Raw genomic sequence first — 12,307 nt, forward strand, 5'->3', positions numbered from 1 at the left:
AGGCTGGAGGTGAAGCATTCAAACTGACACGTGGTACACACCGTGTAATACAAGGGAGCCGCGGGCTCCTTTTTCGTTACCTTGATGTCGGCCACCTTAACTTTCTTATGTGTGACGGGACTGTACATCTCCATACCCTTGCCCAGATTGTGCAAGGCGCGCATTTTGCAAGACGGATCACATCTTGGAATGCTGGGGTCCGCAGTGTATCTACACCCGGTGTCTTTATTGTGCAGTTGTCGCTCGTTGTAACATTCACTGCTGTTAAAGGGAGTGGGCACAGCCATGAGATCGGGTCTGGCGACAGCACATGCTACACATGAATTGTTTGTGAGGGTTTTAGAAGTGTACTTGAGGTACGCTAACCATAAGTTCCCTGTGGGGTTCTGATTTACGTAGTTTTGGGCAAGCTGCCAGGCTTTAGGGTCCTTAATGTCGCGTTTGGATCTATAGTGAACAAATGTGCGAGTTCTCCAGAAGTACGGGAAGGTCACACATGTCACCGCAATGGTTGATATGACAATCATTTTTATCGTGTTTCGTCTGGTGAATGTCATTTTGTGTCAGTGGAAGATAAAAATTTGTGTGAAAGTGTGAATCAAGTAGAAAACAACTCTAGATATGCTTGTCGTAAGATGTTTTCGTTCAAAAATAGTGGATAAAATCACAGAGAGGCATACATGTAAATCAACCACACAATTTAGAGCAAATATTAAAGTAACATACAATAAGGATCAAAGCAACAGGGTCACAATCAGTGTCTTCTTCTTCCTGTTGAACAGTAGCGTTAGATTGTTTCCAACCTGTTTGTTGACACCTTGACAGTTTGTTGGGGTTCTTCAGGTTGTGATCAGCTGATCACAGAGACACCTGGGATTCGTTATCACCTCCAGGTTTCCTCCCAATGTCGTCTGAGTCACTGTCACTCCCGTGATGTGAAGAGTCTACACGTCGTCCAGCGTCGGCAACTCAAGGCTGCTCGTGTGTGTGTTTTCTCAGGAGCGTGTGTGTAGATGTATGGTCTGATAGTGTGATTCACCGGCGCAGCTTCAGGCGGCGCTTGGCTCGCACCTTCAGCTGAACGGTCAACGCAGCCTCGCCTCAGTGCGTGTGTGAGCACAGCGAGGGTCGTCCTTCTCAATTCTTTTCGACAGTGGTGGTTTTCTCGTGTGGTGTAGATGGAGATGGAGGGTCGTCTGTCGGATCCGGGACCTTCCTGCAGTGGCTGGAGTGGATCCAAGTCGCTCTTTCTGCGATCTTCACAGCCGTGTTGGTCGTCAGAAGGACTTGGAAGGGACCTTGCCACCGCTTTGAGTGCCAGTGCTTCCTGCGAAGCTCCTTAATGATCACCCAGTCTCCTGGTTGAAATATGTGCAGTGGTTCTGTCGCCTGTTTGGGCAGAGCCGCTTTCACCTGTTTAGAGATTTGGGACAGAACAGAGGATAAGTTCTTACAGTACTGTAGCATTGCGTCTTCGCACATTTCAGTAGGTGGTAAAATCCTAGTCTCGGTCTCAGGGTGGAGTCCCATCATAGGAGGTCTACCGAATAGGATCTCATACGGGCTGAGGTTTGTTCTCATCCTTCTCCTCATTCTCATGTATGAGAGCACAATGGGAAGAGCCTGAGTCCACTTGAGACCAGTCTCTGAGCAGCATTTAGCCAGTTTGTTTTTCAAAGTGCCATTCTCTCTCTCTACCGCCCCTCCGCTTTGAGGGTGGTAAGAGCAGTGTTTTCTGATGTCGATGTTCAGAAACTTTCCCACTTCCTCGAGGGCTTGGTTTGCAAAGTGTGAGCCGTTGTCACTGCTGATTTTAGATGGAATCCCCCATCTGGGAATTATTTCTGTCAGCAAGGCTTTGGTAACTGCATGGCTGTTAGCATGTTTAGCTGGGAAGGCCTCCACCCATTTTGACCACATATCAACAATCACTAAACAATACTTTTTACCTTCTGCTGGCGTTAGTTCGATGAAGTCCAGCATTAAATGGTCAAACGCCTGTTCCGGTGGTGGATGAGCTGCCAGTGGTTTGGCAGTCGTCTTACCTGGGTTGTGTTGGGCGCATGTCATACATGCTTCACAGTATTTTTGCGCATAGATTGAAAATCCCTTAGTGTACCAATGTTTTGTGAGAGCATCTAACATTCCCCCCTTTGATACATGGTCTAGTCCATGTGTCAACTTCGCGAAATGAGGGAAAAAGTGTTTAGGTAGGCAAGGTTTGCCGTCGGGCCCATACCAAACGCCATGGCTACTGGTGGCGCCATTCGTCAGCCAGAGCTTGCGTTCCTGTGGGGTAGAGAACGTCTGAAGATCCGGGAGAGCAGAGGGAGGAGAGGGAGGTCGGGTAGAGGTGGAGGATAAGAGGCAGGGAGCAAAGGGAAGGGGAAGTCGGGCAGCTGCCTTCGCAGCAGCATCAGCGCGTGCGTTTCCAGCAGAGATGGGATCAGTGCCCCCAGTGTGTGCGGGGCACTTACATACAGCAATTGCAGCTGGTAACAGAATTGCGTCGAGCAGATCAGCAACCTTATCATGATGCAAGATAGGTTTGCCATCAGATTTCAAAAACTTTCTGTGTTTCCACAGAGCACCAAAGTCATGTGTGACGCCAAAAGCGTATCTGGAGTCTGTATAGATAGTAACAGACTTCCCTTCAGCCAATTTACAGGCTTCGGTCAGTGCAATCAACTCCGCAGCCTGAGCAGAGTAATGTCCTGGCAAAGGGCCAGACTGTAAAACAGTATGAGAGGTGCAGACTGCATATCCAACCTGACAGTGGCCCGAAGCAGGGTCTCTAGAGGCGGAGCCATCAACAAAGAGAACGAGGTCACAGTTAGGAATTGGCACCTCCGACAGATCTGGGCGCGGAGTGCAGACCTGGTTCAAGACCGAAACACAGTTGTGAGGCTCGCCATCGTCAGGGCCTGGAAACAAAGTGGCTGGGTTAAGCACATTGCACCTTTTGACAGTGATGTTTGGCATTTCCAGTAGGATGGTGTTGTATCTAAGCCATCGGGCTGTAGAAAGATGCGATGTTTTTTGTTCCAAAAGGATCAAAGACACGGCATGAGGAACCAGCAGGGTGACATCAGAATAGCCAACAATGTCACGTGATGCCAGCACGGCTTTCTCTGCCGCAGCCACTGCTCGGAGGCATCGTGGGAGCCCCGCAGCGACTGGGTCAAGCTTAGCAGAGAAATAGGCTACAGGGCGTGGACGCCCTCCGTGATCCTGTAGAAGGACAGAGGTCATACAACCTGATTTCTCATCCACTGTTTGGGTGAAAGGTCGCGTAGGGTCAGGCAGACCCAAAGTAGGAGCCGACTGAAGAGCTAGTTTGAGGTCGGTGAACGCCTGTTCAGCCTCAGATGTCCACGTGAGGCGGGTGGTGGATGCAGAAGACGTCTGCATCAGAGCTCTAAGCGGAGCCTCCAAGACGGCGCAGTTAGGAATGAAATTCCTGCAATAAGAGCACATGCCTAAAAAGGACATAAGCTGTTTGTATGTGCACGGTTTAGGCAGGTTCTGAATAGCTTCAGCTCTTTTAGGTGAAATGGATTTACCTTCAGCGGTGATGATGTGACCTAAGAAGGTAACTTCCGTCTGCACAAACTGTAATTTAGACAGACTTGCTTTGTGTCCAGCAGCATGCAGGTGTTTCAGCAGCTTGATCGTGTCTGCTGCGCAAGTTTCCTGATCCTCAGTGCAGATCATCAAGTCGTCAACGTACTGCAGCAGGGCGGTGCCTGGGGACAAGACAAGATCATCCAGGCTGTCTTTCAGTGCCATATTGTAGATGGTAGGGCTTTCTGAATACCCCTGGCACAGTCTGGTAAAGGTGTATGATTTTCCGTTGAATTCAAAAGCAAACCAGAATTGACTGTCTTTGTGGACGGGCACGCTGAAAAAAGCATTGGCCAAATCAATTACTGAAAAAAATTTAGCCTTGGGCGGAACCTGAGAAAGAATTGTGTAGGGGTTCGGTACCGTAGGCGCGCGTGGTTGGACCGCCGCATTTACTGCTTGCAGATCCTGGACAAACCTCCATTCTGTTGGCTGTCCTTTGTCTCTGATTTTCTTAACTGGGAAGAGTGGAGTCCTCACTGGAGAGTTGTCACATGGGACAACGACTCCTGCTTTCAAAAGAGAGTTAAACACCGGTGTTATTCCTTCAATTGCTTCTCTCTTTAAAGGGTATTGCTGTTTGCATGGTCTGTAGTCAGATTTTGGCGTGATGACCACTGGGTCACACCCTTTGATCAAACCTACATCATATTTGTGTGTGGCCCACAGGGAAGCCGGAACTTCCTGTAAGGCTGGATACTGCGTCAGAGCGTCCTCTGACAAAAACACGTGGTGTGGAGTGTGTGTGGAATGTTGAGGTACCAAGTGCACTGTACGCTGCGCATGAAAGATAGACTGAAAAAGTTTTTTGTAAGCATGCAAAGTAGGTGAATACATCACATTCGGGTCGGAAGTCGTTTGCCAGTCTCCTTCCCGTTGACATCTGTCCACGAAAGTGCCATCTGTCTCCGTCATGTTTTGACAGAAGGACATGTGGATCTGCAGAATAAGCATCAACAAATCTCTCTTGTTCGTTAGTGAGAGAAATCGCAAGCGCAGACCTATGTTCATCCCAAAAAAGAGAGGTTGAGGTCAGTTTGTCCGCATGTGTGCGTAACCATGATTTTTCAAACTCCTCATCAGAACCAGTGGACACATGTGCTGTACAAGACAGGTCAGATGTGTCTCTAAAGGTCGTATTCTGTGAGGAAACAAGCTGTCGAGCAGCCTGTATGAGGGCCTCAGTTACAGCCCCTCCCTTCAGCAGCCACTGATAAGAGTAGAGCAGCGGCTCAGAGCTGAAATTAACACAAACGAAGGAATAATTATTCACATTGTCCGTGGTTGTGACCTGCACTCCCTCCGGAGTGGAAATCAGTGACATACCTAAACTACACATGAGATCTCTTCCTAATAAATTAACTGGGCATAAGTTTGAAAGCAAAAATGAATGTTTGAGTGTCTTGCCGTCTGATGTCGTGCAAGACAGAGGCACAGTAAGTTTTTCTTTTATTGTCTGGTACGTACAGTAATTATTATTACTTCTCTCTAATAGTCGTCTTCCCTTTAATAGTCATTGATAGTCTGTTTCAGTCAGTTTCAGTCTTCCTATGGTTTTGTTTTTGTTTTCCTATAGTCTGGCCAGACAAACCTATATTGTGCACAAATCTTTTTAGAAACATGGAGGATTTTATTACTGAAGTTGTTGTAAATTGAAATAGTTTAAACCCATCAGACTGTAAAGTCATGCAGCAGTTTTCATTTAGCTGTTTGTCATCATTTTAAAATCACTCTGTGGGATTTTTTGAGCAAAAAGCTATTCTTCATTGCGAGCAGATAAGCATGAACATGAATTTGAGCGTGTATCAGCTGTAAGCGTGTTTCTTCATTGCGTGTATGAATGTGTGTGTGTGTTTGCGGTACCGTCTTTTACGTCACGTGAAAAGGAACCATCACCTTCCTCCTTCCCCAACCATCAGTCTGATGTGAGCGCCAGCGGGTGAAGCCTTTCAATGGGACAGTTGTTTCTCGATGACAGACCTTTCCTGGATCCTCAGATGCAGCTCTTTTGGGCCGATCACGTCTGAAGCCTCTCCTGTTGTTTCAACCAGTGTCTGTGTCAGAGCACGTCTTCTCTGCTGTTGCTCTGTCCTTGTTTTCCTTTGCTGATTGTCATAAGCAGGTGTCTGTCAGACACACGCTTGTAAGACAGTTTCACAGCCTCTGAAGCTTCAGACAGTCTTTTCATGCTGGTGCAGGGCTTGTAGTAGCTGGTTCATCTGATGAGCCCAGAACGTGATGGCTGCAGACGTTGTGAGAGTCGCTGAGGCGTCCATGCTGTGGTCTGTGTCCTCCAGCTGCTGTGGTGTCAGAGCTTCCACCCTGTTCTGGTTGTTGGTTGGCGCTTCTTCTCCTTTGGTTCTTCTGCTGATGGTGGGAAAGGAGTCCAGATCCGGATTTACCCTCATCGCGCTCGGTTCTGCATTAGAATAGAGAGCAGAAAGAATGGGAGCATTTGCTCTTGACATGATATGTGTGTGTGGTGTGTGTGTGTGTGTGTGGCGAGTGCAAACAATTCTTCCCCAGAGTTGTTATGTCCTTTGTTTGTGTTACTCTCATCACTCTTTTGTTTCTTTTAGGGCTTTAGTTTTGATAGTTTTGCTTTTTCAAATCTCATCTTTTGTATCTAACTTTTCTTTTAAGGTGCGTATGTCTTTCACACTGAGTGATCCACCTTCTTGAAACCCATAATGTTTTGTCCAGTCGTGAAGACATGACACGCACTCATCACCATATTTACGTCTCATTAATTTTGTAATGCTGCAGTCTGGTGGTGGAGACTTAGATCGCCCCGAACCCATCTTTCAGAGTCCCGGCGGTTTCCTGCCTTAGATTTTTATGTGTTCCGGCCGGAACCTTTTTTCGAAATTTCTCTTCCACGGACGTCTCCGTAGAAAGGGAACCGCTCAGATCAGCGACAGGGTTCTCGGAAGTGGTCCCTCACCGTCAGGCCCCTCTAAGACCCGGGTCCCTCGTATCTCAAAAACACTTCCCCCTGCAAACGCGCTCCGTATTTCAGAAGCCGTCTTTTATTTCTTGTCCACTCCCTTTGGACTGCGCTCAGATCTGCACACTGGTCTGTATCCTCAGTACAGACAAAACTAGCTCGGTCCCACGAGCCAACCCTTAGCAACCACCGTCTCGACCACCAGGGCAGACTTTGACCTAATTAATTTTACCCGAATATTGAATTTAAAATTTAAAAAAAAATATAATATTTTTGGATGTTTTCAGCCAAATAGTTGTTTTAGAAATATTATTATCTCTAGTCCTAGTTATATTTTTCTTTTGTCGTTGTTTGTTTTAGTCTAGTTGGGGATGTTTTAGAATTAATTGTTATTTGCCTTACTTTCCCTAAACCAAATGATCAGAGCCAAGTAAACCCCGAATAACTGAAACCAATTTCAAACCCGTTTCTTTTTTTTTTTTTTTCTTTTTTTTCTTCAACAAGTCGCAACAAAACGGAATCTCTCTCACTGGGCCGAGTAGAGGTTGGATTTTGTGTTCGTTGGATTTTGAGTTCGTTGGATCTCGTCAGAGGCGATCTAGACGGGTGAGCAGTCCTCCCACTCAGAACAGCTGCAGAGGTTTGGAGGCTGAGCGAACCTAGTCCTCAGGACCGCCGTCCCTGATCACACCGTCCAGACGACCTGCCGCGGGATCCTGTTCGTGACGCCAATTTCTGTGGTGGAAATTTTCCATAAAGAAGTAGATGAGAGAGAGTTGTCCTTTTTGTGCGATTTATTGAAATAATAAAGAAAATAAAAATAATGGGGAAAGCAAATCAAAAGAAAAGAAAACCAGCTGGGGAGATCAGTGCACACACCACGGAGGTATAATGCAAAGAGCCCACGATCCTCAAGTTGCTTCTGCCTTTTAACCTTTTTCCCTGGACCTGGTGGAATCTCCTTATCACACTGTGGGTGAAGATGTTCATATTACACAGGGAATAAACAAGGCTACAGCCTTGGGTCTGGTGAGGCATCAGACAGAAAGGAGCCAGAGCCCAGGGTTAAAAGGCAGACTCAGGCCATGAACAATCGGTCACCTTGAGAGGGAGATAGATTGTCTGTCTGAGAATGTTCAGTTCTGGGTCTAATCAACAAGTACAGAATGCATGGTCACTATGCAGAGTCAGAAATGAACACAAGAAGCATTAAAGTACAATTTTTCCATTACAGTCACTATACTTGGAGATCAAGTTACATCCTTTAAGCTACACAACACAAACATCAGAAATCATGTGATGTGTAAAAACTGTATTAATATTACACTTTATAATACTGCTTATCATAATTTAAGCTTTATTTAGTAGTATACTTACAACATCCTGGGCTTCTGTTGTGACAGGAAGATTTACATAATACCATCAGAATCTGTTAAGACCAACAAAAAAACGAACCCAGAGTCTAAGAAATGGATATAAAAAGTAGCCTATGTAAAAAATCAAATATATAGGTAGACCTCTTACATTTTACAAATGCACTTGTATCCTGGGGAGTGACTGGTTTTGATGAACTTGCTCCTGGAATTCCTTCAGCCTCTGCTTTCCAGTGTTCATGCCGAGGGCCTTCTCCTCTGCATGCGTCAATGGTGGTGGAGCAGGTCCTCCACCAGTTGTTCTAGCCTCTGCCTTCTTTCTGTTAGCTAAGTAAAAGTCAAATGATTTGGCTGTGTAAAAACATTACACCCATGTTGAAAATGCTGCTGCACTGGTATCATGACATGATGGTGCCTTATACCTGTTTAAATTATGTTTTTATATTTCATTTTTAGCCACGTTTTTTTATGCCTGCAGGATTGTGCCTACATAAAAACTGAAATTAAATTCTTATATTATTACGTGTTTTGGGTAACTTTTAAAAACCTAATTAGATTAATGTAATAATTGCTCTCCATAAAACGTATATAAACGTACAATATCCCACATCAACCACAACAGGAATTTTAAAAATGCATAGACATAACACTGCACTTTTAAGTCATACAAATATCGGTATTTATGCAATTACTAAAGAAACTTCTTAGATGAGTGAACAATTACTTTAAAAGTCCTTACTTTACGAGTGAAATATAACAACAATACTAAAATTATTTAGTAATTAGTTATGGTATGATTAAAATGTAAATTTACGCATTGACTCGAGCAGCTATTTTCTTCTAAGCTAATTCTTTCTCTTTCGCCGCTGCAGCCGTGTTGCTTTTTCTATGGATTATAGGCTCGTAGCCGCTATTTGCTTGACGTATCATATCCATTTCCGGACCTCTTTTGTTGTCCTGTTGCCATGGTGACTCGTAATAGCTTCACTCCATTGATCAGGGCTTTGTAACGTCGCGGTGCACGAGCTTAACTCTGAGTCAATCAGCTCAGAATTGCTTAAACCAACTCTTTTCAGCTGTTCTGAAACCGAAAACTCCAGGTTTGCAAACTCAGAGTAAATCAACTCAGAGTTTAGTTTTAACTCAGAGTTTGTTAAACCTCCTTCTTGAAACAGGCCCCAGATAAACAGCAGTTATTGTAGAGATGTGACTAATTAGCAACTAAGCTTGCAACACAACACAGTAATCATTCCAACTAATCATGTAGGAATTTGATAGAACAATAACATTGTCAGGTTTTCGTTCTTGGTTTCATTTTGAAAGGACTTTTCTGTTTTTGATTCCAGTTTCCGGTTTTATTTTGTAAGCACTTCCGTTTCTTGTCACACCACAGCAGTTCCCGCTTCACTCCCGGTCCTCATTACACACACCTGTTTTGTATCAGTAATCAACTTCTTGCATTTAACCACCACCTGTCGCCTTAGTTCTCCGCCAGATCGTCGCACGTATGTCAGTCAGTACCTACCAGTGTTTCACCGTCTTGCCTGTTTTTGTCTCGACCCTGCTTCGTGTTCCCGACTCCCGATTCCTGCCTGCTCCTTACCGGTATCGTAAACCTTATCAATCCTGTTGCCGAACCCTTGCCTGTCCCTGGACTTGTTTTTTGCCCGCGTCTGTTGTACCTCAACCTGAGATAAAGTGTGTTTGACCTGGACCGTCTGTTATAAGGAGTTCTGCATTAAAACCGTAAATTTCACCCTCTGTCTGGTGTCTCGGTGCTGTGCATGTGGGTCCGTTCTCTGCCGTTCGGTGACAACCATAACCCCAAATCACAAGTTGATTTATGCTGTGACACGGGACGGGGTAATAAACATAACCGCGATCATCTGCAGTTTCTTATTGTAGCGATCGACCAGCTGTAGCTCTAAAGTGCAAAGGCCTAAAGGCATGCTAACGGCTAACGCAACACAAACAGGAGTGGCAGCACGTCAACAGGACAAAAGCTCAATCCACCGCTCCCTGCCTGTCGCTGATCGAAGAGCCATCGCTATTAGCTGTTCCCCACACAGGTGTGTGATTGCGCCAACTCAGAGTAGCACATTTGAAAGGGACAAAGGCTCGGTTGACTCGCTGTAGCCGTTAGCAACGCTAGCGATTAGCTTGTCTCACATGTGGGTTACCACATTGTAAAACGACCAACCAACATATTAAGACATCACAAGTATCAAGCACATACTTAATACAGCGAGCTAGATCCACCGCTCCCTGCCTGTAGCTGCTTGATGCCGATAGCCATTAGCTTGTCTCAATCACGTAACTATGTCGCCGAATTGGCTCCACATGTTTGCGAGACCGCAAGCCTTATTCACGCTAACCCCACTTCACACTTTTTTACATGCTTCTTTCCCTGTGAGCGCCAGAAACGCGCGCTCCATTCAAAAGGCTCACCGGCACACGCAGATACCATGCAGCGGTGCCATCTCACCACGCCCCTAAAGGGCGCTCTCTTCTCTCTCTCTCTCTCTCTCTCTCTCTCTCTCACACACACACACCCCTCTTATCTCAGGTAACGCGCATACACATACAGTACATCCAGACGAACACACAAGATTAAGTCGTGATTTGCTGAGTTATCCAATATAGTGTTGACACTGGAGTTAATTTTTGTTTAATAAAGCCTTAATAATGTAACTGGTCGTTGTCTGTGATTATTTGTATATGGTTTTACAGCACTGGTGAATTGAGTCGGCTATGGTACGGAGTTCATCCTTCAACTAACCTAAATACAATTTGAAACTGTATTGGCTATTCCAAATTGGTTATTTGTCCCTGGTAACAGGGTGGTGCCCCGTAAATTAATTATTAATTCAGTTAATATTTGTTAGTCAATAATAATTAAGTGTTTCACTTACCAAATTATAGACCTTTGTCATAAAGTTATATATATTAGAGCTAATAACCAAAATTTGTGAATCTAAATTATAAACATAATTGGTATCTCCACTCAGGAGACATGAATCCACTTATTATAATGTGTGCTCCTCGCATATCCCCCAACATGCATTATCATGCTGCAGCTGAAGGTGATGTTGTTGGATGTATGGCAAGACAATGGGTCTCAGGATCTCATCACTGTGCACATTCAAAATGCCATCAATTAAATGCACCTGTGTTCTTTGTCCATAGCACAGGCCGTCAGGTCTAGGCCACGATGAGCATGTTTCTGACAGTTTGTGCAGATATTCTTTGTTTATGTAAACCGATCGTTTCAGCAGCTTTATTTTGTAAGAAAATGGGTCTGACTTCCTGTAGGCTTCGCAGATTTTAAAGTTCTCTGGCTTTAAAACATTTCCTGTGTCACAGATCCAGTGTCATTGTCTTGTTTTTGTGCTGTTTTCCATTTTATTTTGACAACTTCCTATTCTGCCTAGTATTTTTTGACCCTTGTCTGGAGATTGATTGCCTATTGCCTGTTCCCTGTCTGTACTGTGGTACCTGCTAAACCTGTGTACCAACCTTTACCAGAGTGTTCATTAAACCTTCAAACTGCAGTTTTGTCTGCGCTGTGCATTTGTGTCCTGCGTCCCCTGCATTTCCTGACATCCGGACATGTGGCCACTTTGTCACCGCACATCCAGCTGCTGACCATAGGGTTCCAGCCAAGGGCGTATCCAGAGGGACCTGCAGACCGGTGGATATAAGCCAGTGGACCCTGAGCTGAGCCTAACCATGCCAGCTCTGTGGGACGCAGTCATCCAATGGTTGATCAGGGCAACATTAAATCGCAGTTTGCAGCGAAAGCTGGTTTACCTGATGTGATCAGAGCCATTGACTGGACACACTGCTGTAAAAGCACCATCACAGGATGAAATGACACATGTTGAGGAAACAGTTTTATTTAATCAATGTACAAATAATATGTGACACGTAAATGCAGCTACAGTCAGCAACGTTGTAACAAGATGCCTGGTTTAACGATGATCCATTCACAATTAAAGAGCCTAGTTTATTATTGAAATAATAAAGAAAATAAAAATAATGGGGAAAGCAAATCAAAAGAAAAGAAAACCAGCTGGGGAGATCAGTGCACACACCACGGAGGTATAATGCAAAGAGCCCACGATCCTCAAGTTGCTTCTGCCTTTTAACCTTTTTCCCTGGACCTGGTGGAATCTCCTTATCACACTGTGGGTGAAGATGTTCATATTACACAGGGAATAAACAAGGCTACAGCCTTGGGTCTGGTGAGGCATCAGACAGAAAGGAGCCAGAGCCCAGGGTTAAAAGGCAGACTCAGGCCATGAACAATCGGTCACCTTGAGAGGGAGATAGATTGTCTGTCTGAGAATGTTCAGTTCTGGGT

At 45.0% G+C, this 12,307-nt stretch overlaps 1 protein-coding gene across 1 annotated transcript; it reads right to left on the reverse strand.

The window, feature by feature from the left end:
* Nucleotides 1-1,137: 1,137 nt before the first annotated feature.
* Nucleotides 1,138-4,165, reverse strand: LOC129605141 (uncharacterized). The gene is made up of 2 exons (XM_055514713.1): nucleotides 3,988-4,165; nucleotides 1,138-3,901 (listed from the first exon to the last, which is right to left on the reverse strand). The coding sequence occupies exons 1-2, from the start codon at nucleotides 4,014-4,016 to the stop codon at nucleotides 1,138-1,140; spliced, it is 2,793 nt and encodes a 930-aa protein (XP_055370688.1). The 5' UTR covers nucleotides 4,017-4,165.
* Between the last annotated feature and the right edge of the window lie 8,142 nt (nucleotides 4,166-12,307).

The sequence above is a fragment of the Betta splendens genome, chromosome 14 (genome assembly GCF_900634795.4).
Source record: "Betta splendens chromosome 14, fBetSpl5.4, whole genome shotgun sequence".
Taxonomy (NCBI): Eukaryota; Metazoa; Chordata; class Actinopteri; order Anabantiformes; family Osphronemidae; genus Betta; species Betta splendens.